Source organism: Anser cygnoides, chromosome 13 (genome assembly GCF_040182565.1).
Source record: "Anser cygnoides isolate HZ-2024a breed goose chromosome 13, Taihu_goose_T2T_genome, whole genome shotgun sequence".
Classification (NCBI taxonomy): Eukaryota; Metazoa; Chordata; class Aves; order Anseriformes; family Anatidae; genus Anser; species Anser cygnoides.
Genome location: NC_089885.1, coordinates 20,373,249 through 20,398,475, shown reverse-complemented (window position 1 = coordinate 20,398,475; position 25,227 = coordinate 20,373,249). Strand labels below are relative to the sequence as shown.

Here is a 25,227-nt window from a genome sequence, read left to right as displayed (position 1 = left end):
AGCACGTGCCGGCACCTAAAGCCGGGCTGGGTGCGGGAGGGGAGCTGGCGGCCGCGGTGCTGCTCCTCGGGCTCTGCCCTGTCCCCGCTGCCCGCGGAGCACGCCGAGGGCGCTGCTGTGGGAGGGCGATCCCCGGCCCGCCACGAGCTCAATCCGCTCCACACTTTCCCAAGTTTCCTATTTGCAGCAGCAAACCTTGAATTAATAATGTGCTAATGGGGTCAGGCGAGGCCGGCCTGCGGTGTTACGAAATGGCAGCGGGAGCGGAGCTGGCGTGAGGGCTGCCCTCGTGAGCGCGCTCCCTGTCGTCTCCTAAACCAGCAGCCCTCTGTTCTCACCCGCTGGCAGTTTTTGGGGTTCCGCCTGACCCCCCAGCAGGTTTTAGGATGTGGGGAGCCCCCAGACCTGGAGGTCCCAGCCACACGGGCACGTTGGCCAGGGGAGGAATCAAACCAGGCAGCCCCTTCCCTCCCTTCCACCACCGAACCCAGGGCTGTCCCGGCTCCACGTGCGGTGGGAGCGGTGGTGGGGTGATCCCGTGGGAGTGGGCACCCCTGCCCGCCGGGACCGTCCGGCTCAATTAGCATCACCCTGCTCCTAAGCTCCGCCAAGCTCCATAATCTGCTTTCTCGGGGCTCCAGCAGCAGCCGTATTTATAGCCCACTCTTACTCACGGAGCGTCTCCCCGGTTAATCAACTAATAGGATTCGAGCCCCAAAATACCTCTCCCCCCCCCCCACACGACTCATCTCCAGCCAAAGCCAGCCAGGAGCCGGGGGAGGGCCGGGGCAGGTATAAGAGGCCGCAGGACGGGGAGCAGCCCGCGGTGCCGGGCGGCAGGGGGACGTCGGGGAGAGGAGGAGGAGACCAGCACCCAGCACAGGTGAGTGCTGCATGCACGGCCCCGGCTGCTTCGTGGGGTGCTGTGGGGCAGGGACATCGGTGCCGGACTCGGGGCTGGAAGGAGGGAGGCTCGGGGCCGAAAAATCTGCCCAGATGGATTTCAGCATGGGCAGAGGCATCTGTAGTGGTGTAGGAGAGCTCGGCCAAGCCAGGAGGAGTCCCAGTCGCCCCTCTGGGAGCCTCGGCACACACAGAGGAGGCTCCAGCTCTCCTCTCCCCTGCCTTTCATCCCCCTTTCCCCAGTTCCTGGGCCCCGCAGAGGGCTGAGCCCGCAGCACCGCTCTGCTCCCAGTCCCTTTGCATCCCCTCTTGCTGCTGCCCAAGGAACCCCGCAGATGAGGATGCCCGAGCTTCACACCCCCCGCAGCACCTGAGGGAATCACAGATCCTCTGTTTGGGACTAATCCCTTCTTTTCCCTGGGGAAGAGGATCATCAACTCCCCCTGCTCCCTCTGTATCAGCTTCTTCTTTCTCTCCAGCATCGCTGCTTACGTAAAGGAGCAACTCTGCCCACACGCCCCCAGGGGCGTCAAATCCTGCCTGGGCTTAAGCCCTGCTAATGTCAGAGCAGCCTAAGTTTACGAAGCCGAGCTCATCCCTTCTAATCTCCCCGCAAATCAGCCGGTGATCAGCGAGATATTTGCAGTTTAATTCTGGACGCCGGGCTTGAGCGAGCAAACTGCAGGCAGCCCCAGCCCGGGAGGTCCCACGCCGCCGGTGTGCGGGCTCGGAGCAGTGGGATGGACGTGCCGGGGTCAGGGCCATGGGTCGGGGCCGGTGGGGCAGCTGGATGGCTTGCAGCTGTTCTATCTGCGGCTTCCTCGCTCTCCTGTGAGCGACGGGACAACATGAGCACGTTCCTCCTGTTAAGTCGTGGCAGCAAATTTCCTTCAGACAAGAAAATATATAAAATCAGAGCACCTTAAAGCCTGTTTTTCATTTTCTTTGCTTTTCCCAGACTCACACTCGCTCCCCTGGGAGCCACCCTGTGCTTTCCCCTTATTTTTAATAAAGCCTGCCCTGCATGGGGCATCAGTCTTGCATTTTCACCTCCTCCTTGTTGCCTTTTAGCCTGGGAGATGGAGCTTGCTCGCTCAGCTGGTCCCGACGGGTCTCCAGCAGCTTCACCGCTAGCGTGCACCCCCCAGATCCTCGCAGTCCTGGGGAAACGGGGCGGCCCCAGCTGCAACTGCAGCATCTGAGAACAATTCTGTCCCCGTTGCTGGCACGGCTGCCGGCTCCCCCATCCTCACCTCCACCATTTTCCCCCTTCTCTCCCTGCAGATCCAAGCCGCGCGGCACCTGACTTAAAATGGCAGATGGAGCAAAGTAAGTGTCTCTGTAAGGGCTGGGACATCCCCTGGTGCAGCTCCTGGGGACGCTCCTCTCGCCCCAGGGGGATGCGTGGCCGTCCCCTCCCCGCCTGGGGAGCGGGCAGTGCTGCCCCCAGCCTCGCCGTGGCCGTTCCAACCGCTCCGTGTGTGTTTTTCCTCCGCAGGGTGTTCAAGAAGACGAGCCCCAATGGCAAGGTGAGTCCCTGCAGGCACCTACAGGTCTGCCCCCGGTGTGGGTGGGCACGGGGGACACGGTCTGGGTTTTCATTCCCTTTGAAATCTCCCGATTTCTCTCTACCTGTTATGATGCCACCACTGGGCTCACCACTTTTCAATGGGAATATTTTAAAAACCCTACATGACCCCTTAAATGTGGTGCCTGGTCTAACACCCTGAACGCCTGCAGGGTCAGAGAGCTCTGCAACGCAACCCAGGGCTTGAAAATTTGGGGCAGTTCGATGGCAATCACTAACCTCTTCCACTGTTTCCTTCTGCCACGTGCTCCCCTAGCTGTCCATCTACCTGGGCAAGAGGGACTTTGTGGACCACGTGGAGTCGGTGGACTCTGTGGGTGAGTGGGGTCCCCCCAAGTGCTGGGAGCAGCGAGTGGCCTAGGAGACCGGCCCCTGGGGCATTTTCCTACAAACGCCTTAAAAGAAATACCTTTAAAGATAACATCCCTTTGCTGCACTGCTGGGGGAGACGTTCAAGGGAGTGCCACCGTCCCCACGACAGGCAGCTCCCTTCGGCCACCTTCCAGCCGATGAGCAGACTATTTTGACTTTAAAAAATACAGTATTTTTACACGGATCTTCTCTCCTACTGGCATGCCGAGCTCTCTGCCCCTTCCTTTTTGCTTGTTTGCAGATGGCGTCTGTCTGATCGACCCGGAGTACCTAAAGGACAGAAAAGGTATTAAGGCACGAGAATCCACGTTACAAGGGGCGGGAGAAAAAGCTCTTAAGCTGCCCGTGCCTTGAAGAAGGATGCGATGGATCTTGTTAACTTTATACTTGGTGTCAGATCCGTGTCTTAATAACAGTCATATTTCTGTAAATAACTTGCTTTTAATGCCAATGAGATATAAACACAGCTTTTCTTTCTTTCCTCCTTTCTCAACCCTCTCCCCCTGCGCCTTGCCTTCCTCGCACCCCCGCGGCGGCCCCAGTGTACGTGACGCTGACTTGCGCGTTCCGCTACGGCCGAGACGACCTCGACGTTATCGGGCTGACCTTCAGGAAGGACCTCTACGTCCTGACCACGCAGATCTTCCCGCCGGTGCCCGACCAGGTGCCCAAAACCCTCACCCCTCTGCAGGAGAAGCTGATGAAGAAGCTCGGCGAGAACGCGTACCCCTTCACCTTCGAGGTAGGGGCTGCTCCTCCCCGTCCCCACGGCTCCGTGGTGTGCACCGGGGCTCACCTTCGGGCACGCTCTTTACCTGCTCCTTCCCTCTCCTGCCCAGGTTGCCACCAACTTGCCCTGCTCGGTCACCCTCCAGCCAGGACCAGACGATGTGGGGAAGGTCAGATGCTGTCCCCAACCCGTGTCCCCACGGCCAAGTCGTGGGGAGGTGGCCATGAGGCGGGGTGAGGGTTGGAGGGAACGGGCAGGTGGATCCAGGGCTGGGATCTCCCGGGATGCGATGGAGGAAGGAGGGGAACAAGCCTGAACCTCGGGCAGCTCGGAGCCCCCCCTGCTTTGTAACCCGATGTGTGCCTCCAGGCCTGCGGCGTGGACTTCGAGGTGAAAGGGTTTTGTGCTGAAAACCTGGAGGAGAAGATCCACAAGAGGTATTTGTGGGGGAACCCTTTACTTCCCCACGGCCAAAAAAATGAACAAATGAACAACCAGGCCACTTTTTGGGGTGGCCAGCTCAGGGCCAGGCCAAGGCTGTGCCATCAGCTGGTGTCACACTTGGACTGGGGACTTTGCCCGTAGGAAGGGTGCTGGTGCCCATGCCTGCACCCTCCCCGTCCTAACAGCAGGCTGTAGATTGCATGGTTTGACTAGAGGAGCTGAGGTGCCCCCAAAGACAAGCCCCGTGTCTGTCCCCCTGTGCGCGGGGGTGCCCGGCAGTGACAGCTTCTCGCCCCGCAGGAACTCGGTGCGCCTCATCATCCGAAAGATCCAGTTTGCACCCATGAAAACGGGCCCCGCGCCCAAGTCGGAGACCACCCGGCAGTTCATGATGTCTGACAAGCCCCTGCACCTCGAGGCCTCCCTGGACAAGGAGGTCAGCACAAGGGCTGTCCCCTGCCTCGTGCCACCATGTACTTCCCCAGAAATGGGGACCGGGACATCTCTGTCCCCAGTCCCGCTCGCTGGCCACGTAACTGAGTCTCTTCTGACTGCAGATCTACTACCACGGAGACCCCATCAACGTGACTGTCAACATCAACAACACCACCAACAAGATTGTGAAAAAAATTAAGATCTCAGGTGAGAGCGAGTGCGAGGGGCACGTCCTGGTGCCCGCTGTGTTGGTGTTGGGGATGGGGAATGTGCGCCCGGGCCCCTGGCACCGCACCAACACTGCTCCCTCTCGTCTGCCTCAGTCGATCAGATCACGGACGTGGTTCTCTACTCGCTGGATAAATACACGAAGACTGTGTGCATGGAGGAGATAAAGTGAGCAAAAAAGATCTGGCACGCAGCGTGGCATGGGGGAGAAGAGGGAGGAAGTGAACGAGGAGTGGGTGGTGATGATGGTTTTAAACTGGGCAGCAAAAAAAAAAAAATCAGTGTTAGAAGAGCAGATGTTGAGGAAGCAGGGGAGAGGGAAGGCTGTGGACATCGAGCCCCCCAGCACAAGCTGGGGGATGTCCCTGGGGGAAGGTGCACAGCTGTCCCCAGGCTGCTTCCTCTCCCCATTTTGCATCTTGAGGCCAGCTGCAGTCAGGCAAGGCCTCTGTGCCCCTGAAAAAGAGGAGGGACAGAGCAAAGGTGGGGGGGGTAGAAAAAAAAGAAGTGGTTGTAGAAAGGAACAAAAGGAGGAAATGAGCCCAGACAGCTGCGTCGGGGAGGATGGGGCAGGAAGGGGGCCCTGCCCTGCCCTGGTGTGGTGCTGAGCACCCATCAGGGTGCTGCCGGCCCTGAGCTCTCCTCTCCTGCCCCTTCCAGCGAGAACGTGGCGGCCAACTCCACCTTCTCCAAAACGTACTCCGTCACCCCCACGCTCTCGGCCAACCGCGAGAAGCGAGGCCTGGCTCTGGACGGCAAGCTCAAGCACGAGGACACCAACCTGGCCTCCACCACCATGTAAGAGCCAGGGCTGTGTCAGGGGAAAGTCCCCGCTCAGGCAGCTCAAGTGGCCTCCAGAAGCTGCGGTTTCAGCCATCCCTCCCCTCTCTTTGACTGCACGCTGCGTTGTCCCTCCCCACTAACCCCAGCGCACCCCATGTCAGTTGGGGCATGGAGACAGCCCCAGGATCTGTCACAGGGGTAGAAGGGATGGTGGCATCTCACTGCTCCGCTCTGCCTCTCTCCTAGCCTGAGGCCCGGCATGGACAAGGAGGTGCTGGGGATCCTGGTGTCCTACAAAGTGAAGGTCAACCTGGTGGTGTCCCGAGGAGGGTGAGGCTCGCGGGCACGGGCAGCAGGGACATCCCCCGCTCCCCGTGGCTGTGGGGCAGCTGGGTCCCCTTGGTCCCCTTCCACCCCATTACCACTGCCCTTCATCCATGCTAAAGCGTCTTCTAATTGATCTCAAATCAAACGCTAACTCCTCCCCTCCTTTCCTTGGCTGATTTCTGTCCCTTCTCTCTGTGGTGCAGCATCCTGGGGGATCTCACTTCCAGGTAAGCAGGGAGGTGCCTGTGGGGCCAAGCGCCCAGCGCCAGCACGGTGTGGTGCTCAGGGCCCACGTAGTGTGGTGCTGGGTGGATTCGCTGAAAGAAGAGCTTTCCCTTCCAGCGACGTTGGCGTTGAACTGCCCGTCATCCTGATGCACCCGAAGCCTGCGGACGGTAAGTGGCGCCTGGGACGCAGCGAGAGCACCCAGGAGGAAAAGGCAGTTCCCGTTCAGATGGGAACTGGTAGGAGGGATGGCACTGGGCAGTCCCAAAGGTTAGATGAAGCGCTCCACAAAACGAGCCAGCGGGCCTTCGCTTGCACCACTCCACATTGAACAGTCCCTATTCTTCCCTCTTCCTCCCCAAACTCCTCCATGCTTCCCATGCGCACCAGCACCGCATCCAACTGGTGCTGGGTTTCACACAGCAGTCATCTTGGTGTCCTGAGCACGGGGAGAGCAGCTCTGCCCCCCCTGCAACCCATCCGAGTGTCTGTCTAGAAAAGCACCCGAGCATTAAGAGATGTCTCCAAAGGGCCACTGCTGCATCAACCTGTGTGTTTGTCTCTTTCCACCCCTGCCTCGCCGTGCTGCGTGCTCATAAACGGACTACAGACAAGCCAAGGTAAGCGGGGGTTCCTTACACCTGTGGGACACAAACCGCGTGCAGCCACCACAGACCAGTGCGCTGCCCCGCTCCGGTGTGGGACTACAGAGGTGTGCTTGGACAAACCACCCAGATTTGTGCCGGTGTCACCGTGTGCTTGGACAAAACACCCAAGCCTTGTGCCGGCGTCGCAGCGGTGTGACACCCAGCGGTGTGACACCCCCACCCCCTGCGGCACCACGGGCGGCAGGAGTGGGGTCACGAGCCCGTTCTTGGCAGCCCCACGCCCAGCGTTGCCTCCTAAATTTCTGCAGTGTGGTTTGTGTGTTTAACGCTCCGTGACGGGATCTGATTGTGGGGACTTGGGGTCTGGCAGCCCGGGGAAGCCCGGCGGAGGGCGGCTTCCAGGGGGGCAGCCGCTCGCTTCGCCTTCCCCGTGGAGTCTCCCCGTTCTCCCGGCCCCATCTCGGCTGACTCTCTTTCTTTTCGCTCTTTCCCCGTCGCGGCCCGGCCCCGCTGCGTGCTGACAGGAGGTAACCGAGCCCCGCTGCCCTCCCCTTATTCCTTCCCCCCCGGGGCCGGGCGCGGCGGCACGGCGGGGCTGAGCGTGCCGTGCCCGTGCCTTGCAGCGAGGAGGACATCGTCATCGAGGAGTTCGCCCGGCAGCGCCTCAAGGGGGAGCGGGACGACGACGAGGACAAGGAGGAGGCGGACAAAGAGGAGAGCTGAACGCCACCCACCCCGCCGCCATGTTGGGACCCCCCCCCCCCCCATGGCCGCCCCCCCCAGCCATGGCCACGCCCCCCGCCGCCATGTTGGGCCCTCCCGCCGCCATGCCCGGCCCCCTCCCGCCGAGGCCACGCCCCCTCCCGCCCTGACCACGCCCCCGCCCGCAGCCGTGCCGGCCCCTCCCGCCCGCCGCCGTGACGTCAGCGCGGCGGCGGCGGCGGAAGTGACGTGGGCGGGGCGGCGGTGCCGGCGAGCGCTCGGCGGCGGCGGCTGCGGCTCCGGCTCCTCCTCGCTCACGGCCCGGCCCCGGCCCAGGCCCAGTCCGCCCCCCCCCCCCCCCCGCCGCCATGTCCGGCCCCGGCAGCGGCGGCGACTTCGGGAACCCGCTGCGGAAGTTCAAGCTCGTCTTCCTGGGCGAGCAGAGCGGTGAGCGAGGCGGCGGGCGGGGCGCGGCCTCGGGGGCCGTTACCGGGCCGCTACCGGGCGTGGAGGCCCCGCCGGGGCTGCGGCGGCCCCGTCGTGCAGCCGCCCCCTCCCCCCCCCTCCCCCCCCACCGCCTGTCTCGGCCCACGGGCAGGCCGCGGCTCCGGGCGGCCGCGTTGCGGTGCCGCCCCCGTGCCGTCCTCCCCGGTTACCGGCCGGCTGCAGGTCCCGGAGGGGTTTCCAGGAGTTGCCCGGCCCCATCAGCCGCAGCGAGGCGCGACCGGCGCTACCGCTGGCAGGCGTTTGCCCAGCCCGTTTGTGACAGCTCGGCGTGCGCAGTTTGACAGCCTCCTGTCAGCCAGCGATTTATTCCCTTGCCCTTTTTCTCCTCTACCTGTGCCCTTTGTATTTTCCTTGGCCTTCTTCCCCTCCCTGAGAGAGAATCTGAGATCTTCTATTCGGTTCCCACTCCTCTCAATTCTGCACCTTGTCTCTAGGCAGTATTTGAATACGTAAATTTAAACTTTTTAAGCGAGCTGTCAAAGTTTACTGTGTATCAAAAACCTCATTGCAAATAAAGTTTGTAACATCTAAAATCCAAGTGGTAAACGTTGCCCTTCTGTGGAGCCAGAGGCAGCTGAAGAGCGCCTGTGTTGGATTCTGATGTTTGCCTCTAGAAACCCTGGGCTTGGTGATTACATAAGTGGCAAAATATGAATAACAAAGCAGATTTACTGCTGGCTCAGAGCAAGCAGATAGCGCTTTGTCACATGCAGTGCAACGCACCTAAGCTGAGGACCAAGTTTTCATCATCATCGTTAATTTTTTTACTTTCATGGATTCATTTGGCCTAGCGCTCTTCTGCAAAATAACCAGCCGGGAAATTATTCACAAAATGACAGGAGCCAGTGCCCGGGGGACGGCCTTCCACTGGCAGCGTGGTTCTGGTGACCGGTGCTCCCGGCACGTCACCCCCCAGCAGCGGTTATTTTTTCCTCTGCTGCTCGGAAGTAATTTTTTCCTCTTCTTTTGTAGTTGGGAAGACCTCTCTGATCACCAGGTTTATGTACGACAGTTTCGACAATACTTACCAGGTATGTGGTGCAGCCGCTTCTGCATGAGTGCCTCTCCTCTCCGCTACTCAAACGTGCCCCTGTGGGAGCCGTTAGGGCAAACGCCTCTCTCCAGGAGATGTCAGTTCGGCGTCGTTTGTGAGGTGGTAATGTGCCTTGAAATGTAGATGAGACTTTGTGGTTAAGCCCAAGGATCTTGTATATTATCAGGAAGTGCGGCGTGCAGAAGAGCAGCAAGGTTTAAATCCAGTCTGGCTATTTGAGAAGCTTGAGGAAAACGGGGAGAAACGGTGGTTTATGGGGTCAGTGAACAGAGAGGAGACAATGGTGAGGATGACTGAAGATGGGCGTGAAGCATCAGGAAATGGAGAGAGACAATAAGACAAAAACGTGCTTACGCTAGTTTTTGATCTCGTTCATCGTTATAGACCTTTCCATTTAAACAGGAATAGTTGAGTCCAGAGCGCCTAGATGGGTCCACAAGATGTCAGCACGGTGTATTCTCTCTCTCGATTTTTTTTTTTTTTTTCAACTAAAAGGCTATAGATAGAAAAAGCCAGGGGAATTTTGGCAGGGAGAGAGTAGGGTAGGGATGAAGAGGCTTCAGGCTGAAAAGCTGAGGATGTGTAGGAGGCCTGAAGATTTGGGGAAGAGTGAGTTGCATCAAAAGCACTTAGTGGTATTTAAGGGAGTAGCAAATACCTTTAAGGAAGACGAGACTGGTGTTTTCTCTTAGTGCAGGCCACGAAGAGGTGCTGGTTTAGACTGGAGTAATTTTAAGCTGGTCGAGAAAAGAGAAGGTGGTTTTCTTGAGGACAAGTCACTTACTGAAGCTGGATCCTCTTGTGCTTTCTGCATGGTTCTTTTACTCCTGACTCTTGTACGGCGCTGTAGTGGGTTTATCTTGTCACCGTAGTTGTTGTAAACTGTGTCTGGGCTGCAGGAAATAGGGCACCTAGAAATAAGTGCTAACGACAGAAATTGACGGTTGTGGTCTGTTCTGCTGTCAGGTGGTTCATGTTCTAACGGAGCCCTTCCGGGACACATCGTGCCTGTGTTTGAGTCTGGGGATGGCCTAAAATACTGAAATCTGTCACATCAGTGGCTGTTTCCTGGGGTTGGGATGGGCCGGGACACCTGCTTGGTTTAAATGCCTGGGAACGTTTAATTCCTCTGACTTAGTAAGTTTCTTTAAATGTTTCTGCACGGGAATTGCTGTACAGGGATGGAAACATGAATGGAAGGAGGCTGGCAGGAAGAACTGCCAGGGAAACGAAGCTTCTGATTGTCGCTGAAAAGGAAGCGCGCTCTCAATTGGAAAGCCCTGAATCACCGTTACTTTAGGCTTCAGTACATGGCTCACAATTTATGTAACTTGCTCTACCTTCTGGTTATTTCTAATAAGAGAAGTCTTAGCAGACTGTGTTGCTGTGAGCCAGAGGGAGATGACAGGAGAGATATGATCTGAGTTAAGATGCCTGAATGTCTGAGAGGTAAAATTAGGCCTGGAGGATCTGGTGCGGTTCGGAGGTGTTGGAGGAATAATGGGAGATGAAGATGGTGGAGATACCTCGATGGCTTTGTTTGTATCACCTACTGAACGCAAATGACTTCAACGGCTTAACTACAAGTCAGTGTTTTTCAGAGATTGTATGGAAAGGTCTGATTTGCAGATGCTGGGGGGCGAGTTGCAGTTACTAATGCTTTTCTTCTTTTCAGGCAACCATTGGAATTGATTTCCTGTCAAAAACAATGTACCTTGAAGATCGCACGGTAAGCGAGGCGTCCGTGTGATAGCATGGCAACTGCAGGCAGGGGAGCAGCAGCTGCCGCGCGTGCTGCTCTGCCTGCCCGTTCCTTCGATGGCTGCTGAATTCCCCCGGCAGCCTTCCGAGGGACAGCCTTTGTTGAATCGAGGCGCTGACCCAGTCTCCCATTTCTGGTGCTTGCTAATACGTAAAACCTCCAGAATGAAGTCAAATCCGTTCATGCAGAACTGGGGCAAGCTAACGTCCGTATCCCGGGGGAGCGAGCTGTCTGCTGCACGTGCCTACCAGAGGCACGGTTTGCTCCCAGAATTTGCAGCTCTGCCGCTGGGGTTGTCAGTAGAAATGGGCATGAGCACACCCCAGGTGGTTCCAAGTCCTGAAGTCACTCAGGATAAGCAGCGGTGGCACAGTTCCTCCTCGTAGAAAGGCTCTGTTTGTAACACAGTTTTGCCTTACTGTTAATAAAGCAATTCTGCATTTAGCTTGCATAAAGAGACCCCTCACATCCCTCTCCTGTCTTTCAGTATTTGTCATTTTGCTAGCTCAAGTTTTTCTAGTTCTTGCCTTTTTGCTAATTTTATTACTGTCTGAGAAGAAGGAAGCTGTTGGGAGGAGGGGAGGGTGGGTGGTGCGGTGGATGTCCTCTGTATCGCTTGGGGTCTGTTGCTTCTGAATTCTCATCCCTGTGCGTAGTGAGATTTGCGAGTGCTTCTGTCCCACCTTACCAGTGATTCTCTGTTAGAAGAGACCTTGTTTAGCCTTTGTTTGAGAGGAACTACTTGGATGACGTTCTTCAGCGCTGTTAGCAGGGGTAGAAGATCTTGGGAAGGCAGCTTGACACGTGTGAAGGCAAGGCGGAATGCCTGGGCGCTGTTTGCAGCAGCCCACAGTCCTCGGGTGCAGTCTTGGTTTCTCGTAGTTGTGTAGGTCACGATGCCATTCGCCCACTGGCCTGCTATGCAGAAAATGTCTGCTATTAGGTTAGCTTTCTCGATTATGTAGCTGGCCTGTAGAACCCGTAAAGCCTGTCAGAGTAACAGAGCTGCTGAATGTGTATAAGAGGAGGGAGAAATACCAGCACACCGAGCCGGGAAAATTCAGGCATTGAGTTTCTCAGCTGGGGCTAATGCTGGATTTTGCAATAGTCTTTGACTGCAGTGCTCGAGATGAAGAATACGAAGCCTCTAACCGCAGCAGACGCTTCAACATACTTGATAAGTCTTCACACTCGATAACATATCCTGAAATTATACCTGTGCTGGGTCACCCAGCTCTCAGGATGGCCTGGGGGCAGCATGCACTGACCAGCAGAAGGAACAAACATACGTGAGCTGGGTTCTTCAGAACTCTCTCTGAATAGCTTCCCCCAGAGTGTAACCATGGTACGCTGTCTGCAGCGTGCAGCTATGCCCGGGGAGCTGTGGCGCTGAGCGAAGCGGGGCCATGAGGAGCCCCGTCCCCCCTCCCGTCAGGCTGGCGGCTCCACGTTACAGCTACAGCCTCGCGCTTGGAGGACAGCCGAGTGCTTCCTTCTCTCCCAGTTTATTCCTAGGTTGGTGGGTTTCAGCACGAGATAAGCCAGTCTAGAGGGTGGTTGCCGTCCTGGCTTGTACCTGCTACTGTGTTTGAGCACTTCACATCAGGCTTTCCAGCAGAGTAATCGAATTGGTAGCTGGGTGACGCACTCCCGACAATTGGGAGTGCCCACACCTCGCTCGCTGCAGGCTGCAGCCTGCCTGTGAGCCATTCTAGCTGGGGTCCTGACACGGCAGGCTGCACTACGGTATGTACGCCTGTCTCCCTCGTCAACAGATGGTGCTGGAAGGTAATTTAGGGATATCTTGGGTTTCTGATGAAATGGAAGAATGTGCTCATGCCTGCGAGTTATTAATGGGCTCGTGGAGGGGGGGAGGTTTCTCTGATGTGTTAGGCTGAGGTGACCGCGAGAGCGCAGTTAGAGGTATCGGTGGCTCTTCTCACACTTCTGTTCCGTTTTAACTTTCCTTTTGTTGCGTTATGTTTGCCTTGCAGTTTTTTTCTTTTTACTTTTATTTCACTTGAGTTTCGGTTTTGTTTTCCATTTTCCTGCTCCTTCCTTTCCCTCTTCCCCTGCACTTTTCCATTTCCCAGATCAGGCTGCAGCTGTGGGACACAGCCGGCCAGGAGAGGTTCCGCAGCCTCATTCCCAGCTACATCCGTGACTCTGCTGTGGCTGTCATTGTCTTTGACGTTACAAGTAGGTATTGAGCCTGAGTGTCTGCAGGGGCCTTGCTTTTAACGGGTGCCTTTTATGCATTGGAAGCGGTGATGGTATCTGAAAGGAGTTAAGCTAGGCCGGCAGCCCCAGCACTGTAGGCGTTTTGTGGGCTGAGGGGGAAGTACTTGAGCATCTTCCCCCACAACCACTGGTAACTCCAGCTCGCCATACCAAAACTAGGGAATCGTTTAACTCTGGTCTGGTCAAAGATCAAGCTATGGAGGACAGAGGACTAGCAGGTAGGTGAACAGGGGTTATGGCTGCATGTCTTTAACAACTGGAGTAAAAGGTGATTAGTAGAATTTGGAAAGCTTTTTACTTTTTCTGTTTTGTTTTGTTCTTTTTAAACCTCAAAAGTTGTCTCCTCTCTGGATAACTAGAGAAGTAGTACAAGTAACGTCAGATGGCAAACAAATGAAACCCTGTCAGACTGGGTAAAACACCCGTTGCAACATCCATTGAAATAGAAGCTGTGCTGTGACTTCTGAGGGTTCCAGACTCCCGTTTCATTGAAGAACAGAGCTGACAATTCGTACAAGTCACCAGAGGGCTTTTGAGAGAGACATAGCCACCATCATTTCTAAAGAATAAACAACCTTAAAGGGGAATTGTCTGTAACTCTTGGCATGAGCATTTAAGTATTAGATATAAATATAATTATTTCATTATAACTTTGTTGCAGATTCCACTTGATCTGTCTTTTTCAATTAAGCTACAATATCAGCATAAAGAGCTAGACTGGATTCATACCAGTGAACAGAGTCAAAGGAAAGAAAGAACTGAAGATTTAAAAACAAATAAAAACCCCACAAACGTCTGGCCCATCTCCATTCTGCCCTAAATCTAGGTTATAGCGAGTCTTTATAGATCAGGGGGGTTGTTTCACTTTGGCCAACAGAAATGCTTAACAAAATAACAAACTGCCCTCACTGCGTGAGATTAATCATAGCACAAAATAATTGCATGGTCTCTGCTCCAGTCCTAGAGCTTAAGTGCTTGACTCGAGGAGGATTTGTGGCTTGGTGCAAAATAATGTAAAACTGATCTTTTTAGGGTTTGAGGGGTGCCAGATGTGCACGGGATGATTTATGTGCTGGGAACAGATCTGGGTGAGACAGAGCAGCAGGCTACATAGGTTGGCAGCTTTTCCTCCCTACTGTTGTGACAGGTATAGGATGCTATTTATCCGGGCAGGTGGAAAAATTTTGCCACAGTCTAGGCTATTCTTAATGGCTTCCAGACATGTCAGAAATAATTAAGTGATAGCTGATCTCATTGTGCCTCGGTAATGGTCTGATCTTTTCAGATAATTTCATTTTTTCTTGTTGCTGCTTTTTGTTCCGATCTTAGCGGCTAAGAGGCTTTTAGTTTTCTCGTGTCAGCGAGGGACCGTGCTGGTACTTCTGAGGGCACGATAATGGTGGCTGGCGGGGTTAGGAAAACAGTTTCCTTCCACTCTGAAGAGCTCTGCATGTGCATTGTCTTTAATATAACCGTATTTTGGAGCCTCAGAGAGTCCTCTGTAACTCAGTGCTGCTCATGGTAGGGCACAACAGGGGCAGTCCTTTGTGGCGTACTCAAGTACCTGCCAAGATGCTCTAACTAGAGAGAAACTGCTGGCTAGCGTGTGGTGAGCTGGGAAGAAAAAGAAAATGTGCTTAGTTACTGTTAATCCCTGGGCATCCCGAAGCGCGAGTGGCCTGTGGAACGGTCGGTGGTGGAAACCCCGCGCTGCGGCTTGGGCCGCTCAGCCAAGAAGTGACCCTCGTTCCCTAAGGGACTACATTAATGCTTGGGTGGGGACTCTCCTCTTTCCAGACCAGCAGTGTGCTCGTGCACACTGTCACGTGGGAGAGGGTTTCTTGTATTTTCTTTTTTCCCCCAAAATGGGCAAAATGGGCTTTTTTGTATTTTCTTTTTTCCTCCAAAATGGTCACAGGCAAACTTTGACTTGTAGACACGACAGACTGCAGGAATATTGCAGGTAATTCCGTGGCTCCCTTCAGGGGAGCCTGCGTGGTACCTGCATCCTGGCCGGAGGACTTCCCTCAAATAATTTTTCTTTCACTACAAGATTGCCAGGGCCAGTTCTTCCCCAGTGCTGTGGTACTGCCTCTAGTTGCCTTTTTGGTTGTGAGTCTGAAGGTTGGAGCGTTTAAATCACCACCAGGGTACGTTTTCTGGGTGAACAGGCTGCTGTAGCAGTGATGTCCTGGGGACTCCACAGGGAACCTCATTGCCAAATCTGAAGGCAAGAGCCTGAAGCAGTCATTATCATCAATCTGTTCTGCCAGCACTGCTGTAATGCTGTCCGAGTGCTTGGAGTTCATCACCCTGAGTTTCCAGGGGTAGTGAAGAGCCCTGACTTTGCTACTGTAATCAGTGCTGCCTTCAGAACCAGGAGCTAATTGCTTCAGCAGTAAGCCCTCATCTTCCTGAAGTCCCAGGGCAGCCATGGGGATGCCTCGATGTGGGTATGACCTTGTTTTGAATCTGCTTGTAGCAAGATGTTTTGCAGACACGTGCTCTGTCAAGCATCCACATACATTTTTAATAAACAAACTACTCCTTGGTCCTTCTGAAGCTGTTCTCTGCCTTGTAGCCAGTGTCCCGCAGGCTCCTTACTAAGCGGAGTTTTGTGCATCAACAGCTGCCACCCCTCATCGCTGAACGAGCAGCTTTGGGGGAAATCTAACCAATTTGTGAAATGCAGCAGGGAACCAGTACCTGCCTGCCTGTGAAACTCGTGGCTGCTGAGAATGCTGACAGCTTTCTGCTGGTTTTCTGGCAGTGTGGCGCTGCTCATAGAGCTGGCTGTGCGGGGTGGTAACTCGGGAGGAAATGGCATCGCTGCCAGTTGTTGAAAGCTTTTGTTGGGCATTCATTGGGGTGGTTGGGCGTTTTTTGGCTGTTGGTGCTTCAGGTAGGCAGGTCCCAGCACCACGTGGGCACAGCGATGGTTGTTGCTGTACTGTGTATGCACGAGATGCTCACAGAGATTAGGAGATGAAAAGGGTGAAAGAGGAGAAATAGACCAGACATTAGTGCTAGCGTACAACAGCTCAGTCTGTGTTTGGGTGTAGCTGTGGCTCTGGAGATGAAACTGTATCAGAGCATGTGGTACTCGATTCTTAATCTTGCCCCTGTCAGAAAGGGAGAGCCCCGTGTCCTCTGTGTCGTAGGGTGCCTGCACTGTAGCGTTGCTTCTGCTGGAACTGAAGTTATTGATTGCCTTAATCTTGCATGAAAATGGGCGCTATTGGACATATGGAAAAGGACACGAGTATCTTCTGAATACTCGATGCTGTGAAATTGGATGCTGTTGCACTACTTGGTGTCAGAGTTGGGGAAGCTGCATGCCTGCCATGCAGGAATTGCCCAAAGAGCCTCAAGACCCTGTACCTGCCCCATAAATAATCCTGGGTAGACTAGGAAGGTCAGCTCCGTGTTGCATGCCTGCTAGCACTAGCAGCAGCGGCTGGAGGTGGTAGCCACAGCCTTGAGCTCTCCAGAATGCTGTGGCTGAGGGAGTGGGAGAACCTCTAGGCAGGCAAAGGAGGTAATTAAAGCATGTTACCTACAAGCAAAACCAGAAAAGCCAAGTTCTGTGCTGTTTGGATATTTGGAGTTGGGTTGCAAGGTCAGTCTCAGCTTCTGAGCCTGAGCTGCATGCAGTTAATTGTAGAAATGGCCTTTTCTCTAAAGGACAGTTTCCTCCTTTCTTTTCTCTCCTGCGCTCTCTCTCTGCTCTCCCTGGCCTGGTACCAGCAGGTTCGGCTGCAGCTTTGGGACACAGCAGGCCAGGAGCGGTTCCGCAGCCTCATTCCCAGCTACATCCGCGACTCCACTATTGCTGTGGTAGTGTATGACATTACAAGTGAGTGATGCTTTGGTGTCTCCTTATTTGAAGTACCGCAATGTAAGCAGAAGTAGTATGTTACCTCCACAAGTTCTGCAAAAAGCTGATTAACGGTAGAAATGTTCCCTCTGCCCCTTGCTGGTTTTCTGTCCGGGCAGAAAACAATTTGTGGGTCATTTATGATGGTGTGGGGAGACCTGGAGAGCACCTGAATGCAGGCGTAGCCAGTTTCATAACTATTCTCCCTCACTTAAAATAAGCTTTATCCTTAGCATTCCCATCTGTTTCTTCCCCGCAGACTTGAACTCTTTCCAGCAGACCTCCAAGTGGATCGATGACGTTCGGACAGAGAGGGGCAGCGATGTCATCATCATGTTGGTGGGGAACAAAACCGACCTGGCAGACAAGAGGTAATGGAGGGGAGCTGGCGGCCTCACTGCTCTGACCAGGAAAAGCAAGGAACTGACCAAATGCTTTTCCTTTTTATGCGGAGATGAAACTTAGATCAAAAAACTGTCTTGCAAAAGCAAGGGAGTCTACCTTTTTTCCCTGGTCATGTGCATATGACTCTTTCTGCGTGCACAGCTGTAAGATCATAGTGAAATTTCTTCATGTTACAAGATGCAGCATGAAATATTTCCTCTCTGTCTGAAAGGTTTATCTGTGAACATAAATTCCATGTCATAATGTAACACACACTGTGATGTTGGAGGTGTGAGAGGAAACTAGATTAGCAAAAGCAGACTTCCCCAAGAGACACAAAAAGTTAATTAGACTCTTAAAATCACATGGATTTCACGTTTTAGGACATGTTGTAAAGCACTTTGCTTTTAAAATTAATCCTGGAATGCTGCTTCAGCTAACAGAACCAATGTAATAGATTCTTAGAGGGCTACAGGTCTGCACTTCTGCTTTTCTATTTCAAAATCTTTTCTTGATTGCTGAATTAACAAAACCTGATTAATGTTTTCAGAGATTTTCCTTCTTTATGAAGACATGAGAAACACTGTAGATAAGGAAGGTTTTTCATTTCAGCGGTCAACTTCACTGGTAGTTGGCAAAGGGAAGTTGGTGTAAGCCACACAGTTTCTTACAGTGCCAATACTTTAAACTGAAACGCTTTCACATGCACCAGCTGTTCCTGAATGTGTGGTTTGTGTATCACGGGATATATGAAGCATTGAAGTGATGAGGAATTTTTATCTGGTGCAAAAGAGAGCATGTCAGAAAAGCAAATCTGGGAAATACATGGACCTCGTAGCAAAATGGAGTCTTTTAAAATCAAAACCTTATTCTTTGCCTGTTCATGAGACACTTCTGTTCAAAACAGAACACCTTGAAAAGCTGTTCTCTTAGAAAAAAATCTTGCACTAATATCTCAGTTGCCTGTTTGTTCGCTCTTTTTGGCATGATGGGCCTAACAGGAGTCTGATTGTTTTGTTGTTGGATGCTGTCACATTTCTAATTCTAAACCTTGCTTTACTCACTCCTGATGTGTAAATACTGCTTCAGAATGTATCATGACTTGTTTTTTCTTTGTGTTTTTGGTGTTTTGTAAATGCCTGCGTGAGACAATAGCCAGCATCCCTGGCTGCACAAAATGGTGTTGGGAGATGCTTTTTGCCCTTTGTCTCTGTGCAAGTCGTGCTGTCGGTTTTTAGTTTGCAAAGCCTAGCAGGAAAAGCACAGGCAGTACTAAAACTGACAGGTGGTTCGAGTCAGTGGGGAAAAAGATAAAGGTGAGCTTTCACTGCGTGCTGTGCAGGCTCTGGGCTGATGACACGTGGTGAAATGTGTCCTGTGTGCACTACACAGACCACCTGAGTCTTGCCATCTATTTTGCTTTTCCCGATTCCAGTGGAGGTCGTTCTAAGTAAGCTGCGCCTCGCATGCCAGAAATGTTGGGGGAAGCCTGGTGCCTCAGAGCTTCAGAAATATGATAAATGTATGTAGCTGATTCGGATTGGGAGATCCGGGTTGCAAGAACTCAGAGCAGTCTGGTTTCTTACGTCAGCTCACAAAAGCAACTGAACAAAATCTGGGATGTTGTACTTGAGACAGCTCTGTTTGTTGGCCAGGTAGTATCTCTTATGCTGGCCTGGGAGCTGGAAATAACTGCAGCTCCCTAACTGAATAATCTGGAGTTTAGATTTGAGACTTTCTGGTTTACATCACTCTCCATTTTCTTGTGCTACCAGAAAACCCAGTGGGATAATTTCTGCCTTGATGCATTTCCCGATGGTTCAGAGGTAGAGTGTGCGCGCAGGACAGCTGGCCCAGCACTGCCGTGCAGATAAAAATACCAGAAACGTGTGTGAAAAATAGTAACAGTTGGAGTTAATGTAGCACTAAAAATTCCTATTTTAGGAGTTTGATGTAAGTCAGTAGTCCTGGTCTAGGCATGAGTGTGGAATGAGGATGTATATTCAGCTGTTGCTAAAAGAAACCACTTTGCCTTGACCAGAGAGAAAGTTAGATCTGTGGCTGAAATGCTGGGCCTCTTAAAGCTGGACAAAGCCACAGGATCAGCGTGAGCCTGAGCACATTTTTTGGAAAAATAAAAACAAGCAAAAAACACATATTGGAAACCATTCACCCTGTGGTAATAACCAAGTGATGATGCAAGATAAGTTCTGGTGCCAAAAAGCTGAACTCAGAATAGGGCTGTTTTTATTTGGTGCAGCCTGTTCAGTTTCTCTCTCCTACTAACGTTGCTTCAGTTGGTAGCTGTTTGGTTTGCTTTTTATTTTTTCCTGCAGTTTCCTTTTTTATCATTTTTGGACTATCATTTTTTGGTTCGGTTTGGTTTTTCTTTTCTGTGATTTGTTCTCGTTGCTGTAGACAGGTTTCTGTAGAGGAGGGTGAGAGAAAAGCCCAAGAACTGACTATGATGTATATTGAAACCAGTGCTAAAGCAGGATGTAATGTGAAACAGGTATGTACAGGGTATTGATCAGAGACGCATTTCCAGGTGCTTGCTCACAAGCAGCAGCACAGCACTTGCCGTTGCGCTTGCTGCTGGAGCCTTTCCGATGTCGTTCTGTAATCTCGTGGAGTTCCCTTCTGGTGACTTTTGGGAAACGGCATTTTGCATCAGGTGCAGCTCCTGGGGATTCTTCCTTCCCTTGAGGGTGCTGTGAATGAGACTCAGGTGTACCACACAAACTTCATCCCGTGCTGAACGTCCTTTATTAGCGGTCCTAAGTCCGGGTGTTCCCTGAGTAACTTACCTGAGGTTGTTTCTGTCTTAGCTGGAGAACCCAGGGGTCCTAAAGAGTCAGAGGTCCTGAGGTCTCCGTTTGTGGGCTGTGCTCTATTGTAAGGGGTGATGAAGAGGCCTTCCACTGGCAGCATTTCAGTCACATATCTCTAATTCTTCCTGTCTGTTTTTCCTTTCTGTCTTTCTGCTTCTGTTTGCACCTTTATCCAGGCAAATCACTACAGAAGAAGGCGAACAGAGAGCCAAAGAGCTGAATGTGATGTTCATTGAGACCAGTGCGAAGACTGGATACAATGTGAAACAGGTAGATCAATGTTCTGTTTTAAAGACAGGAAATGTGTGCTTTACTTTTTGCTCTGTGGGAGGATTAAGCTGTTGCTTAGGGTTCACGTTCCACCAGATGCTTGTGTTGTTTATTGCCAGGCCCTGAAACGCTTCTTGCCCAGGGGTCAGTGCTGCTGATTTACCTAGGGGAAGCTTCCTTCCTGTTGTGTCAACAGTCCCCTGTTAAAGCAAAGGAAACTTAACTTACCTTGAAAGGAAGGAGAATCTAAAAACAGAATGTGCTGAGGAATAGGAATGTCACCACTTGGTGCAGCCCGTCAAACGTAATTCTGTACCTTTCCTTTGCTTTTGTTAACCGTTAATGCACTGTTGTCTAAAATTGCCGTTGACATCATTCAGGGTAATAGCATATGCTGATGCACTAGAGTGGAAGTTCCTGGCTCTGTTGGCAAGCTGCAGAGAGAAATCATAGAAGGATTGAGGTTGGAAGGGGTCTCTAGAGATCATCTAGGCCAGCCCTCATGCTCCTAGTGGAGTCAACTAGAGCAGGCTGCCCAGAACTGACTCCACTTGGGTTTGGAATATCTCAAAGGGTGGTGACTCCATCTCTCCAGGCAACCTGTCGCAGTCTTCAACTACCCTTACATTAAAAAAATAATAACAAGTCTGCATTTTTTAGACATTTAAACAAAATTTCTTGTCTTTCGATTTGTGCATAAAGCATCTTGCTGTAAACTTGTGAGCCCTAGTTCAGAAATTGCTGTGAAGCAGGACAGAACTTGAAGAATAAGGCAGCTGTAACGTCTGGGTATCGTCAGAGAGCGTTGAGTGTGGTTGGTGTCAGGAAGCTACTGGCTGGGATATGTACTTCCCGGTTTGCTGCACACCAGCTGGCTGGGAGAACCTGACAGTGGGATTAGGAGACCTTGGTTTTGTTTCTTTTAGCTCTTCTCGATATAATCCACTGTAATCTTTGGTTCCAATTTCCTGTTGCTTTATTTGCTTAGTGGGTGTTTGTAGTGAGAATTTCTGTGGCTAAAATTGTTAAGGGCAGGTACTAATGGCAGCACCTTGTTCGTACCTCAGTGGCTTGATTTTCCAAGTAATGCAATTTGGAGATGTGGATGAAAAGCCCCTGCCAAGCTACTGTGAGGAAAAATCATCACTATCAGATGATTCCTCTAGTGCTTTAAATAAAAGATCTTTGCAGTATTTTTCACCAGCAGTCTCATGGTGTCTGTATTGTTTGCTGCTTCGTTAATGTCAGCAGGAGGAGCTCTAAGCATTGACTAGAAAAATTATGCAAAACCATTTTCTGTTTTTATGGGGATATGGCAGTCATGCCCAGCTCTAGCATCTCCTTAGTAGCTTGTATGCAGCTCACTTGAGCCAGCCATCCTGCTCGCAGCAGGACTGAACTGAAAGGGTTGGCTGTAAAACCGTAGTTATTCCACGGACTTCTTGAGCAACCTCCCAACAGACCAAAGGTTTGTCAGCAGTCCCAGGTATAGCACTGTAACGTTGCTGTGTGCAAAAGCAGATGAGTCTGGAAATGGGAAACTGTAGCCTCTGACTTGCTTACCGAGTGCAGGAGGGAGTTCTGTGCGCCCCTAGAAGAACTGTTCTATTGAAAAAGGACTCCGTGTTCACCTCAGAAACAGAAAAACATAAACCACCTGCTTTGCAGGCGTTCCGTAACTTCATTTCTTTAACCAAGCCTGTTAAGTTTCTTGTGGAAAAACATATTTGTTCAATTCTAAGATCTGCTGTAGAGCAATGTTTTGTTCTAACATGCATTTCTTTCTGACAAGTTTTTAGCTCACCTATTGCTGTTTTTCAGCTTTTCCGCCGTGTGGCTGCTGCCTTACCTGGGATGGACAGCACACCAGAGAAGAGCAAAGAAGACAGTATCCTTGTTTTCTCATCAGCAGTTCTCCTGCTGTCACAGGGTTTGGCAATTACCTTTTGTCAGATTGTGCAAAAAGAGTCAGTAAGCCCATTGTGGGGATGGCTCTTGCTGGGGTTTTGCAGACACATGGCTGAAATAGCGTACTGTGGTGCTTACCTGTGCCCATAAATCATGGTCCCTGCTTGTGGTCTCTGGATAAATATACATAAATATTAGAAGTGTGAACGCTCCACTTAAACTAAGAGTAAAGCTTGCACAGTTTTAAAATACTGCAATGTTTTCCTTTCTTCACACAGGGCTGTTTTGTGTGCAGACATGGCCACTTGGGCTCTGCTCTCTAGACGGGCTTGACATACCCAGTCCCCTGGCATTGCGCCTAATCCTGTGCAGGCAGGATATGCTCTGCTCAGCTCGGCAGCTGACAACCTTTTCAGATGCTGATCATGTTCTCTGTTCTCTACCTCTTGGTTTTTATTTTATTTCCCTCGAGACGGTTGATCTCCTTAACTCGTCCCCTTCAGTGATTGACATCAAACTAGAGAAACCTCCTGAGCAGCCAGTAACGGAGAGCGGCTGCTCCTGCTAACAGGCCCGTTCTGTAGCAGCACATTCCCCAACCGGCCAGTCTCACTGAAGAACATCACTGCTCATTGGCTAGGCAACCCTACTGTGGGCTGAAAAACCAACCTACTAAGCGAGCGAACTCCCTGTTTACTGGTGGGGAGCAGCCCCGGCCGCCCCTCTTACTGCATGGTATGAGCCTTGAGTGCAGAATGAGTGTCCTGTCTTTTATTTTGGTTTATTTTTTATGTTGGTGCACTTTGGCACTGTGGTGCCCTTTACACTCTCTCTTTCTCTCTCTTCTCTCCCTCCCTCCTCCACCTTGAGCCTGTCTGCTCAGATGTATCTTGTGAATGCAATGGAAAAGCCACCGAGTTAGGGAAAACAAAAAAAAAAATAAAGCTTGGGGGTGGGTTGTCCACCTTCCTTTACTGCCTTGCATCTTAACTAGTTCCCTGTCCACTCCAGCCACGTCTGTCCTGCATCCCCACTTCCTCTGTTTCAAGGCTGCTCCTTTTAAACCAGTCAGTCTGACTTGGCCTTGCCTTTCTGGACAGCACAGGTTATCTGGTTGTAGGCTTTTGCTTCCCGCGGGGCGCGCACAGTGCTAGCTCCTCGGTTTCTCCTTTCTGTGAATGATCTTGGCTAACTCTTGCTCACGACTTCTGAGTTTTGCCCTACGCTCAGCCCCTCGCGACACAGAACACTGGAAACCCCCAGACTGATAGCTTTGACCTTGTTGCTCCCGTTCACGTAGCAGAGACATCCCACAGACCGCTCCTTCAGTGTGAATATCTTCCCATCTGGAGGATGTTGGTGCTTGGTGAGTGTTGGCTGTCAGATGTGGCGAAGGAAGTGGGTACAGAGGCTTTGCAGCATGAGGCCGGGTGGGGAGAGATCCTCAGGGTGGTTTGTAGGCTCCTGTCTGTCAACAGCGAAAGCAAGCAGCTCTGTAGGGTCTGTCACCACAGCAGCAACACCTGCCCTGGGAGTCACGGATGCCTTTCAGGTTCTTTCCTCCTCTCTGTCCTGTTCTTAGTCACACAACCTGAGAGCTGCTTCACGGAGGCTGGGAGAGCCCCAGCAAATTGAAGGCCAGTGATAGCTTTTCTGCTTTTGTACCTAGGTTGCTGCTTGATGAAATCACACACAGCTGCTTCTGCTTTTGTAGTAGACTTTACGGGGGGTGGGGGGCTAATAGACATGTCACTTTTGGAATAACGGTAAGCTGTAACATTGCCAAAACGGATCAGTGGTAGCAGGGATTTATTATCAGACACGGCTAGAGGAATGTACGCTGCTGAAGTGCGTTTTGTTGTCACTTTTGGACCTCCAGGGTTGGGAAATACCTCGCTCTTCGCCCAGGTCTCTACCCCTGGTTTCGAACAATGTTAGTAGAGCTCTTCAGAAACTTTTATTGTGGGTTTTTGTGTTTGTTTTTATCCCCCCCTTCTGTCTGCTCCAGGAGTCAGGAGGTTTGTCTGTTGACAGAGAGGAGAACGAAACAGCCAGATGGTTGTAAGCCATTCCCTGTTCCTTTTCTCAGCCGGCCTGTGTCACGCTGCCAGGGGATGCCGGTGGGCAGGAGCACGAGGTGCTGGGTGTGCAGGGTACGAGCGGGCTCGGCGTTGTTTGGTGGGTTAGTGACACTCCCCCCAGCAGGATGCCTTGTCGGTCACTGACATAGCGCGTGCACTTTGAAACCTGCGGGCTGGGGATGGAGGGGAAGGGGCAGCCTTGGGCCGGGAGCTGGCGCCGGTGCTGGAGGAGCACCCGGTCACGTAGGGCCGGGGCTGCGCTCCGGCTGCGTTGGCTTGCTGCCGGTAAGTCACCGCGCTGCAGGTGCCTGCCCTCGTTCTCCGAGAGCCGTACCCCTTCCCCTCCACATGAGCCGGCCGCAGGAGGAAGCGGGGATGTCGTTTCCCATTTCACTCTGGAGTGTCCCCCCCCTCCCCTCCTTACCCACCGTCCCAGCTGGCACGGCCGGGTCCTTCGTGCCCCGCGCCAGCGGGGAGCTCGGCCCCCTCTCTGTACATACTCCTGTCGTGTGGGAATTGCTGATGTTTGTCGGTGTGTCCGTGTCTGCCGTAGAACAGGTTTTGCTGTCCCCTTCTTTCTCACGGGCAGGCGTGCGCGGCCCCTGCTCTCCTATTGTTCTGAGTCACGGACCTGGGGGGAGGGAGGGGGGGACCGTAAGTAACGGGGGGGGTAACTAGTGAAATAAAATAGTTCACTTCCCGCTGTCTTCTCTATGGATGTGTATAATATTGAGTGTGTGTCCGGCCCTGCTGTCTCCTAGCTGTTAGCCAAGTAAGTGTGACTATTACTCTGAGTGTGGACTGTCTGACCACAGCCGTGTATCACACTAAATAAAGTTATTTCACCAACACCTCCTCTGTCCTGCTTCCCAAGCAAGCCGAGACTCGGGGCGGCCGCTGGGGGCGGGCGCAGCGGGGGCCAGCCCGGGGGTGGAGGCCGGGGCTTTGTTCTTCGTCCCGGCACAAG

The 25,227-nt window shown here is 52.5% G+C and overlaps 2 protein-coding genes across 10 annotated transcripts; both read left to right on the top strand.

Annotated features, from left to right (window-relative positions):
• Positions 1-1,787: 1,787 nt before the first annotated feature.
• On the top strand, positions 1,788-7,402 carry ARR3 (arrestin 3). Of its 5 annotated transcripts, XM_067005119.1 has the most exons (17): positions 1,788-2,232; positions 2,402-2,432; positions 2,748-2,808; positions 3,105-3,149; positions 3,406-3,605; positions 3,703-3,762; positions 3,963-4,030; positions 4,338-4,473; positions 4,595-4,679; positions 4,796-4,868; positions 5,361-5,498; positions 5,730-5,813; positions 6,014-6,037; positions 6,153-6,205; positions 6,646-6,655; positions 7,168-7,170; positions 7,267-7,402. In XM_067005119.1, exons 1-17 carry the CDS (start codon positions 2,216-2,218, stop codon positions 7,364-7,366), a joined length of 1,188 nt encoding a protein of 395 aa, XP_066861220.1. In that variant the 5' UTR covers positions 1,788-2,215; the 3' UTR covers positions 7,367-7,402. The 5 variants fall into 5 exon arrangements, 2 of the variants coding, with proteins under 2 accessions (XP_066861220.1, XP_066861219.1); XR_007168170.2 differs by having other exon boundaries at positions 6,153-7,170; XR_007168159.2 differs by having other exon boundaries at positions 1,788-2,432; positions 6,646-7,170.
• A 202-nt stretch (positions 7,403-7,604) lies between these two features.
• RAB41 (RAB41, member RAS oncogene family) lies at positions 7,605-25,111 on the top strand. 5 transcript variants are annotated; one of them, XR_010834821.1, is made up of 9 exons: positions 7,605-7,792; positions 8,825-8,883; positions 10,582-10,635; positions 12,762-12,867; positions 17,046-17,157; positions 19,589-19,682; positions 20,178-20,271; positions 22,093-22,159; positions 22,683-25,111. XR_010834821.1 is itself a non-coding variant. In XM_067005132.1 (8 exons), the coding sequence occupies exons 1-8, from the start codon at positions 7,714-7,716 to the stop codon at positions 22,745-22,747; spliced, it is 636 nt and encodes a 211-aa protein (XP_066861233.1). In that variant the 5' UTR covers positions 7,632-7,713; the 3' UTR covers positions 22,748-25,111. The 5 variants fall into 5 exon arrangements, 3 of the variants coding, with proteins under 3 accessions (XP_066861233.1, XP_066861232.1, XP_066861234.1); XR_010834820.1 differs by lacking the exon at positions 12,762-12,867 and adding an exon at positions 16,660-16,765 and having other exon boundaries at positions 7,621-7,792; XM_067005132.1 differs by lacking the exons at positions 12,762-12,867; positions 19,589-19,682 and adding an exon at positions 16,660-16,765 and having other exon boundaries at positions 7,632-7,792.
• The last annotated feature ends 116 nt before the right edge of the window (positions 25,112-25,227 follow it).

What these genes read in the sequence shown, in the direction of transcription:
- ARR3 (XM_067005118.1), top strand. Translation starts at nt 2,223, where the DNA reads ATGGAGCAAAGTAAGTGTCTCTGTAAGGGCTGGGACATCCCCTGGTGC. An exon ending in CGTACCCCTTCACCTTCGAG is followed by an intron (nt 3,606 to 3,702) that starts GTAGGGGCTGCT and finishes TCTCCTGCCCAG; the next exon opens with GTTGCCACCAACTTGCCCTG. An exon ending in AGGCCTCCCTGGACAAGGAG is followed by an intron (nt 4,474 to 4,594) that starts GTCAGCACAAGG and finishes TTCTGACTGCAG; the next exon opens with ATCTACTACCACGGAGACCC.
- RAB41 (XM_067005131.1), top strand. Translation starts at nt 7,714, where the DNA reads ATGTCCGGCCCCGGCAGCGGCGGCGACTTCGGGAACCCGCTGCGGAAG. An exon ending in CTTCCTGGGCGAGCAGAGCG is followed by an intron (nt 7,793 to 8,824) that starts GTGAGCGAGGCG and finishes CTTCTTTTGTAG; the next exon opens with TTGGGAAGACCTCTCTGATC. An exon ending in GGTAGTGTATGACATTACAA is followed by an intron (nt 16,766 to 17,045) that starts GTGAGTGATGCT and finishes TCTTCCCCGCAG; the next exon opens with ACTTGAACTCTTTCCAGCAG.